This window comes from Gossypium arboreum, chromosome 5 (genome assembly GCF_025698485.1).
Source record: "Gossypium arboreum isolate Shixiya-1 chromosome 5, ASM2569848v2, whole genome shotgun sequence".
Lineage (NCBI taxonomy): Eukaryota > Viridiplantae > Streptophyta > Magnoliopsida > Malvales > Malvaceae > Gossypium > Gossypium arboreum.
Genome location: NC_069074.1, coordinates 74,925,971 through 74,935,815, shown reverse-complemented (window position 1 = coordinate 74,935,815; position 9,845 = coordinate 74,925,971). Strand labels below are relative to the sequence as shown.

General features: G+C 34.5%; 1 protein-coding gene across 1 annotated transcript; it reads left to right on the top strand.

Moving 5' to 3' along the window:
- Positions 1 to 649: 649 nt before the first annotated feature.
- On the top strand, positions 650 to 9,527 carry LOC108451652 (3beta-hydroxysteroid-dehydrogenase/decarboxylase-like). Its single transcript, XM_053028875.1, has 5 exons — positions 650 to 1,139; positions 1,263 to 1,437; positions 2,449 to 2,605; positions 3,778 to 3,843; positions 8,828 to 9,527. Exons 1-5 carry the CDS (start codon positions 1,079 to 1,081, stop codon positions 8,879 to 8,881), a joined length of 513 nt encoding a protein of 170 aa, XP_052884835.1. The 5' UTR covers positions 650 to 1,078; the 3' UTR covers positions 8,882 to 9,527.
- Positions 9,528 to 9,845: the final 318 nt, after the last annotated feature.

Below are 9,845 nucleotides of genomic sequence, written 5' to 3'. Positions count from 1 at the left end.
GAGGAAATCAAGCTGTTACCGAAGTTCTTGTTGAATGGGTTGATTCTTTTCCTGAGGATGCGACTTGGGAAGTTCTGTCCCTGCTGCAAACCAAATATCCTCATTTCCATCCTTGAGGACAAGGAAAATTTTTTGGGACGGTAGTATTGTTGTGGGCAAGAAAATTAAATAAAACGGGGCGTAGCATATTAGTTAAACGGGGAGTTTTGTATAACAGAAAATGACCACGTCAGCTTCTTGTTATTTTCCTTCTAAAGCACGAACGATGGATGAAAATGGTTATGCATATTTTTACTAAAAGAAAATTTAGAATTCTTCTTCTTCTCTGTGTTTTCTCTTCTTCTCAACCTCTCTATTTTTCCCTTCTCTCTTCCAATTCTTCTACTTAAAATTCTGGAGCGCAACACATTGTTGCAATTTCTACCATTAGAAGAACCTATGATTAATGTAACCTGTCGAAGGGAGCTCCTAACCTAGACTCGTTACACAGGATTTATTCTTTCGAATAGGAAGCTAAAATTAAGGACTTTTAATGCAATAAGATGCTTGTTAAAATAAATTATTCTAATTAGGAATATTACTAAGTAAACTTATTTGTCTTCTTTCCTTTTTTAATGCCTTTGACTTCTTGTCTTGCCCATAGAGGCAATTGTAACACACCGTACTCCCACTTGCACACCATTTATCACTCTCGCTACCAGCTAACCAAGGCCACTGCCTCAAGTTTCCTGTATAAACCCCTAACATTCGGCACCCAAGGATCTCTATTCCACTCCCATTCCTGACCCCATCAATCTCAACACCCCTGCCTAAACAGAAGCCAAGAGAAAATTAATGTTGGATTTAAGCACCAGCTGATTGAATTTTGCACATAGAAACGTTTGATTTAAAGACAGTTTTTGTTCTCATTTCTCATTTACTTAAATCGTGTGAAAATGGTTTTTCAAAAACAAGTATCGAGAATGCAAGTTTTTTATCTGAAAGTTTGACATCATTTTGTTTCTTGTTGCTGATAATACAGGATGGTATCAAGTCAACCATTGAATCATTCTCTCGTTTAGCTAAAGACTCATCTTTTATGAGAGACAACAATTTTAAAGAACAATCAAAAGCAGTGAAGTTGCTAGGCAGCGGGATAGGTATTCCATTATATGATTCTTTTTATTCACAATTTCATGATGGTATTGCATAGGCAATTTTTTTAAGGTTTATGTTTGGCCAAAGGATTCGCATTGTAATGAGCTTGAATTACTTGGATTCAGTTGCAGATGTCTTGCTGTGGCGGGAAATAAAGAGAACACTTTTATGCTTTCTTATCTTGGCTTCATTATTTTACTGGTTCTTTCTGTGCGGAAGAACTTTTACTTCATCAGTAGCCAAGCTTCTGCTGTTAGTTACTGTCACTCTTTATGGATATGGAAATTTATCATCAAAGATGTGAGTATTAGTAGTTATCACATGCTGCTTTATGGTAATTTCATTCAGTCTTTCCGCAGCATCTTCATTATTACACATTGATTCTGTTTCCAGTGTAAAGCAACAACTCAATCCTCATTTCCCCTTTGCTTTTTCTTCTCTTTTCCAGTTTTCATGGTTTTTTTTTTTTTTCAATTGATGCTAGTACCTATCTTTTTTTCAATCCTGTTCCTTTCTTTTTTATCTTTTGCTTTTACTCCATTTCGACCAGGGATGACATTGGAGAGAAGGGAGTGGAGATTGCCTCCATCACCCTATTCTTGTATGAATGTTGAAAACATACATGGAAATAGAAATGGATGTCAATTACATCCATAATCTCTCCACCGCCCCTCAATGCACTTTTTCTATTAATGATTTTTAGTCCATTTCACAGATTTTAGGAGTAACATAGTAATTTTAAAAGGTGAAGGTGGAGTGGAGAAATAATTTACCAAAACCACTCCGCTTCACCACCTATCTCCACTTTCTCAGGAAAAAAAAAACCCCTCCCATTCACAGCAGAATGATGTAAAATCCATGAGGCAAAACTGGTTTTGCATTGGGTGGGTCATTAGTGAAGCGGGGATGTGTTTGAAAACGATGGTTTGTTGTTTTTCCTTGAGCTATTATAGTTAAAAGAGATTCTGTGTACTTATCGTGTTTCCCTTGGTTCACTTTTACCATTTCTCTCGACATGACTGAATCATGCTTTCTTTCCATACGGCGAAACTAGCTTATTAGTTCCCACAACTTTTCCCCCAATAACAATGGAGATTGTGGTTTAATTGTTTACAAGGTAGAGAGCACCTGACATAGATGAAATCTTTTTTCTCTCTAAAGTATTAACATTTCCATTATTAACTTGTAAACTCTGCAAATTTCATTTTTCCTTCAGTAACCTGCTGACTTTTGTAATTTTTTATGAAATTTCTTTCTTCAAGCGAACATGCATATATCTTGGCTCAATTATGATTTTTGTCTTTGCAACAGACGTGCTTTTGCGATTAAAAGGATATCGTCGTCTTGTTTTGAAATCACTGAATCAACTGTGAAAAATTCACTCAGATCTGTATCATATATTTGGAATAGAGGAATTCGTCACATCAAATTGTTGGGAAAGGGGGAAGACTGGAGCAAGTTTTTCAAGGTTTGTATTTTATGGATGACTTGACATTATTATTGTTCTTTCTTTCTTTCTAGTTTCATCCATGTCCAAGCTTCCGTGTCAAAACTACTAAAAGAAAACATGATTTTTTTTTTCCTCTCTGGAATCCCACCTTGAAACCTGGATTTATCTCTCCATTAACTCATGCCGACCAGATGTTCAATAAATTTTTGGACATAAGTAATGGAATATGACTTTCTAAATAAATAGCATAACTTAGAAAAAAATGATCGTACCCATGTGGGACATTCTTGTATCCGACACTCTCATACATGAGTCTAAGCAACATAGTTCTTTCTATGCTTGAGTGTGAGTAATATAGTTTAATTCAATGCTTTTTAACCTAAACTCTAGCCTTAAGATCCTAATTTTGCCGAACATAAATCCGCAAGAAGAAAGGTCTTGCAAATGAGTGCCCTGAGGAACTGTTATGGTTTCCAATAAAAAAATAGGAGAACCTTTTACTTAATGCATTGGAAATCATACTGCTTGAGTGTTGGGGTCGGTGAAAATAATATGCAGCTTGGATGTATACATACACATTAAAGATATGCGGTAGGTTCCTAGCAGAAATTAGAAGTGTCTCACCATGTTACTTAAGCTTATGTGTGAGTGTTGGACTCAGGTATGTGTTAGAGACGGGTATATTAAATTGTTTTAAAAATTCTCCTACATATTTGGAAGGTCCTAGAGTCATATCCCTATACCCATGTCCGAGTACGCGTTGAACAGAGATACTTTAAGAAAAATAAGGAGTCAAAACAACAGGTGTCTTATGAGATACAAGATTGATTTCCCTGTCAAAAACACCAAGAAGGAAATAATTCTAGACTTAACAAAGCCAACTGAGCCTTCTTGAACCATACTTTTTCCTCTAGTTTGCTTTAAAAGTTTGGTTTTGGTTGGACCTTTAACAGAGGGGTTAGATTCTTTTATCATCCTAGCATACATAAACTTCGCCCAAAACTCAATGTGGATTTGTTTCGAAAATGCAAATTATGCACGTCCAAAACTTTTTTGATTGATTATAACCATGCCAGTCAATGTCCATATGATGCACAACTATGAGCAGAATATTAAGTTCTGTGGCTTTACATATGCAAGCTTTTCTTCCATATTCATTGAACTTTGAGATATGCATTTAACTTGTTCAGGTGACGGTTTTTCTTTATTTCACCAAGTGGGCTCTATCTTATTCCTTGTTGTGTTTGTTGGCATTGGTGAGTAACAATTTACTTTTTCCAGAAAATGAGTAGTTCTTTCGGTTTTTCCTAGTATTCATTTTGGAAATAATTGTTGAAATATGTATATATTTTAAATTTATTTAGGTAGATAAATCTTATTTGGATAGATAAATTTTATTCATATTCTAGAAATATTTTTATTTTATCTTTTAGTAGTTTACTAGAATAAGGAACTATTTTCCCAATTAGGATTAGGACTTTTTTCTCTATTTAAGTTCAATTCTTTAGTTAATAAGAGAAGTACAATTTTATTCAAAGCTCTCTTGAAATCTTTCATGGCATCCGAGCTAGGTTAAAATCTCTAGTAACATCATGGTTAAAACAAACCTTCATTGGAGATAAGAAATCCAAAGAATCAAACAGAGGAAAAAGTTCTACAGATTGAAACAACTACCGAGAGTACAATGACTCAAGGGACAGAGGCGTCTCACCTTTCTTTTCAACTGACATCTCACAAGTTGAATGGCAAGAATTATCTGGAATGGTCGTAGTCCGTAAAATTAGCAATTGATGGGCGTGGCAAGCTAGGTCATTTAAATGGAGAAGTTGAGCAACCACAGGTGGGTGATCCAAAGATGAGCAAGTGGAGGTCAGAAAATTCTATGGCAATTGCGTGGCTTATTAATTCCATGGAAGCTTCCATAGGTAAACCTTTTTTTTTTCTCCTAACTGCTAAAGATGTTTAAGACACTGTGAAAGACACCTATTCAGATTTAGAAAACACTTCACAGATTTTTGAGTTAAAAATAAAACTGTGGAAAGCTAGGCAAGGGGAAAAAGAAGTTACTCTTTATTATAATGAGATGATGTCTCTTTGGTAAGAACTGGATCAGTGTTATAATGATGAATGGGAGTGTCCCGGAGATGGTGTAAAAGCTATGAAAAAAGAAGAGAATGAAAGAGCTTATTTGTTTCTGGCTGGTTTAAATAAAGAATTTGATGAAGTGAGATCTCGGATCCTAGGGAAAAAACCGCTTCCAAAACTTCGTGAGATTTTTTCTGAGGTTAGAAGAGAGGAGACAAGGAGAAAAGTAATGTTAAAGCCAAGGTTTGAATATGGTAATTCTGCTCTTGTAACTATTAAAAATAATGATGATAGTGAAAAAAAGAAAAAACCTTGGTGCTATCACTGCAAAAAATATTGGCACACTCGTGAAACGTGTTGGAAGCTCCATGGGAAACCGACAAATGGAAGGAAAAAGAATGGCAATGGTCGTGGTTCACAATCAGGGGATAGCAGAGTTTTCCAAACAACTAATGGAAATTATGAGGGCCAAAGTTCTCTGGAAGGGTCTCCATTCACTAAGGAACAATTAGAGCATCTACACAAGTTTTTTCAATCACCACAATTTCAGATGAATTCTTCTATTCCTAACTCATCCAATAATCCTTCTTCCTCTTTTGCCCAATCAGGTACTGATTTTTCTGTTTTTTTCAGTGTCAAGCCTTGTAAAACAAACACATGGATCGTTGATTCTGGAGCTAGTGATCACATGACTAGCAGTCATTTTCTTTTTTCAACTTACACACCTTGCGCAGGAAACAAAAAGATCAAAGTAGCAGATGGGTCCTTCTCGGCAATAGTCGGGAAAGGCACTGTTAAAATTTCATCTTCCTTAGTTTTACATGATGTTTTACATGTGCCAAATCTAGCTTGTAATCTCATATTGGTCAGTAAATTATCCCAGTCCTCAAATTGTCATGTTATATTTGACTCCTCTATGTGTAAGTTTCAGGACATGGTCTCGGGGAGGATGATTGGCAATGCTAAAGAATTTGGTAGAACTTACTTTCTTGAAGACGACCATCTAAGTCAACCAACAACTACTTTATGTTTAAATTCTGTTTCTGATTTTGATAAGGTTATGATTTGGCATTATAGGCTTGGACATCCTAATTTTTATTATTTAAGATATTTGTTACCTAATCTATTTAAAAATAAAAATCATTCTTCATATCATTGTGAATTTTGTGAATTGGCTAAACATCATCGGTCATTCTTTCCACCTCAAAAATATAAAGCCTCCAAACCTTTTTCGTTAATTCATAGTGATGTTTGGGGACCTTCAAGAGTCTCGACTTTTTCAGGAAAACATTGGTTTGTCACATTTATTGATGATCATACTCGACTTTGTTGGGTGTTTTTATTAAAAGATAAGTCCGAAGTTAAAAATGTGTTTCAGTCTTTTTATGCTATGGTGAAAACACAATTTGGTGTGAAAGTAGAAGTATTTCGAACTGACAATGGTGGGGAATTTTTTAGCGACCAATTAGGTATTTTCTTAACCAAACATGGAATAGTCCACCAAAGTTCTTGTACAAATACACCACAACAAAATGGGATTGCAGAAAGAAAAAATCGACATCTTTTGGAAGTAACTAGAGCCTTGATGTTCACTAGTCAAGTACCACGTTATCTTTGGGGCGAAGCCTTGTTAATAGCTACATATCTTATTAATAGAATGCCCAGTAAAATTCTAAATTATAGAACTCCTTTTAGTCTCTTTAAAGATAACTTTCCTAACTCTAAATTGATTACAGATTTATCCCTCCGAGTTTTTGGGTGTAGTGTTTTTGTTCATCTTCACAACCAAGGTAAACTAGATCCTAGAGCAAAAAAATGTCTTTGTTAGTTATGCTTCTAATAAAAAGGGTTACAAATGTTATGATCCAATTGATAGGAAGATTATAGTTACCATGGATGTCACATTTGTTGAAACAAAATCTTATTTTCATTCTAATCTTCAGGGAGGGAATTATACTAAAGAAGATTCTATAATTGATCAAGAAAAGACTAGGAATATACAACATAGGGATTCTAATAATGGGGAAGGCGAATTTATAATTAACACAAAAATTAATGATGTTAATGTTAATGAAAAGGAGGATGAAGGTGTAGAGTCTGATCATGAAAATAAAGAACAAACAAAGGAGTTAATTGTTTACTCAAGAAGAAATCGAAATCAAGAAAGTGGAATCCACCAGATTCATCACCAAGAATCGACCGCAAGATCCTGTCAAAAGCCCGTAAAGCTCATAATCCAACCAATGAATTTTCTGATTTAGATATTCCAATTGCCAAAAGAAAAGGTGTTAGAAATATTGTCAAATATCCCATGTCTAACTTTGTATCCTATAAAGCCTTATCTTCGACATTCTCAACCTTTGTTTCGTGTCTCGACATCTGTCCAAATACCAAAAATGTGAAAGATGCTTTACTGTGTTCCTCGGTGGAAGGAGGCTATTTTAGAGGAGATGCGTGCTCTTGAAAAAACAGTACATGGGAAACAATGGAATTACTGTAGGGAAAAAACAAGTAATGTAAATGGGTGTTCACAACCAAATTCAAACCAGATGGATCTTTAGATAGATACAAAGCCGGTTGGTAGCAAAAGGGTACACTCAAACATACGGGATAGATTATCTTGAAACATTTGCTCCAGTGGCCAAATTAAATTCCGTCAGAGTTCTTTTATCAATTGCTGTTAATTTTTATTGGTCTTTACAACAACTAGATGTGAAGAATGCTTTCCTAAATGGAAAACTTGAAGAAGAAGTTTACATGGATCCTCTTCCAGGTTTTGAAGAAAAATTTGGAACTCGAGTATGTAAACTCAAGAAATCTTTATACGGTCTGAAGCAGTCTCCTCGAGCTTGGTTTGAACGATTCACTCAAGTTGTTAAAAAACAAGGTTACTCACAAGGGCAAGCTGATCACACAAATGTTCTATCGACATTCACAAAAAGGTAGAATAGCTGTTATTATAGTTTATGTCGATGATATCATTCTTATAGGAGATGATGTGGATGAAATAAGACGTCTCAAGGAGCATCTAGCATTGGAGTTTGAGACCAAAGACTTGGGTCCTTTGAAATACTTTCTTGGAATGGAAGTTACTCGATCAAAGAAGGGTCTTGTGGTCTCTCGTAAAAAATATGTGATTGATCTTTTAAAAGAGGTCGATGAGTGGTTTACGCCAATGGACACACCAATTGATCCAAATATAAAATTTGAAAATAAAGAAGGTCGATTAGTTGATAAAGGCGTACCAAAGATTAGTTGGTAAGTTAATTTACTTATCACATACAAGGCCGTACATAGCTTTTGCAAGAAGCTTAGTGAGTCAATTTATGCACTCCCAATGGAGGAACATGAAGAAGCAAGTGTTTCAAATTCTAAGATACTTGAAGAGTTCACGGAAAAGGGCTTATTCTTCAAGAAACCGAACAAAGAGGAATTGAAGCTTATACAGATGCAGATTGGGCAAGCTCAATAATGCATGTAAGATCTACATCGGATACCGTACATTTGTTTGGGGAAACCTTGTGACTTGGCGAAGCAAAAACAAACTGTTGTAGCAAGAAGTAGTCAGGTGAGTTTAGATCAATGGCTCAAGAAATTTGTGAAATGGTTTGGTTAAAAGAATTATGGAAGAGCTGAGAAACCAATAACTTCACCAATGAAGTTGTCTTGTGATAGCAAAGTCGCCATTAGCATTGCTCACAACCCATCCAACATGATGAGAACTAAACATGTTGAGATTGATAGACACTTTATCAAGGAAAAGATTGAAGAAGGCCAAGTGTGCATGCCATTTGTTTCTTCAAAACAATGATTGTTGACATACTCACCAAAGGACTCTCTAAGACAAGCTTTAATTTTCTTGTAAGCAAGTTGGGCATGATTGATATATATGCACCAACTTGAGGGAGGGCGTTGAAATATGTATATATTTTAAATTTATTTAGGTAGATAAATCTTATTTGGATAGATAAGTTTTATTCATATTCTAGAAATATTTTTATTTTATCTTTTAATAGTTTACTAGAATAAGGGAACTATTTTCTCAATTAGGATTAGGACTTTTTTTTCTCTATTTAAGTTCAATTCTTTAGTTAATAAGAGAAGTACAATTTTATTCAAAGCTCTCTTGAAATCTTTCAATAATCCATATTGCAGCTATGGTTTTCGCCTTCACTGCATTCTTTGTCTATGAACAATATGAACCAGTGATTGATGGATTAGGGGAGGTCCTGTTCTATGGTATCATGGAATCAAAAGAATTGCTAAGGAGGAACCTACGGACTCTGATTGCTTCATTTCTTCAAAACTGAAATAGTTTGCATCAACAAGATGCTGTGGATCAAGTTCTTGATGCATTTTAGTTTCCTTTACTGATGGGACTATCGTGGTTAGACTTGCTTCAAACTTTACAAAAATGTTTTCCTGTCAAAGCTTCGGATGCTTTTCTATTGAGCATTTTGGCAGTGATGGTGGTGTTGGCGTGGATCAGACCAGAGTCATTGGCACTCTGAACCCTTTTTTTAAGCAAAAGAAGGCTGCCAAAGCATTTGAAAGCTTGCCATGCCCTGCAACGGTGAAGGTAAACTATTTGTATAGGAAGGAAATTTAAATTGGTAGCTGGAAAGAAAAAAAAATCATATGGGTCAAAGTCAATATTTATCAAAACAAATTCCCATCACTTCTATATATATAATATGATCTACCAATTGTTGCATAGAATTATAATGCTTAATCCAGTTTAAGTCTAATTGGTACTGTAAATTGAGCTCCCTTTGTTCTTTTCTTTTTGTTTTTGTAATTAATTTGATTTCAAACAAGATATATTGTTACAAATATAATTTAAATTATGATAAAACTTGTTTTTAAGTCCTAAATGCATTAAAGATGGGCAATAAAGATTGAATTTAATATTTCAAGTCAAAGGATATTTATTCAACAGATATACAAGAAGCCTAATTATACAATAAAAATATTCTATATTACTTTTTGACGAATTTTAAAATTATAATCATTAATATATATTTTTTATTTAGGTGTGCCACTTAGAAAATTGTCATTCTATTAAAATTTTAAAATTTATTAAAACAACAAATTTTTTTATGAAAACAAAATCTGTATTAAGATGTCTGATTACACGTGGAAGGAATTAACAACTCCACAATGCTGATTATTA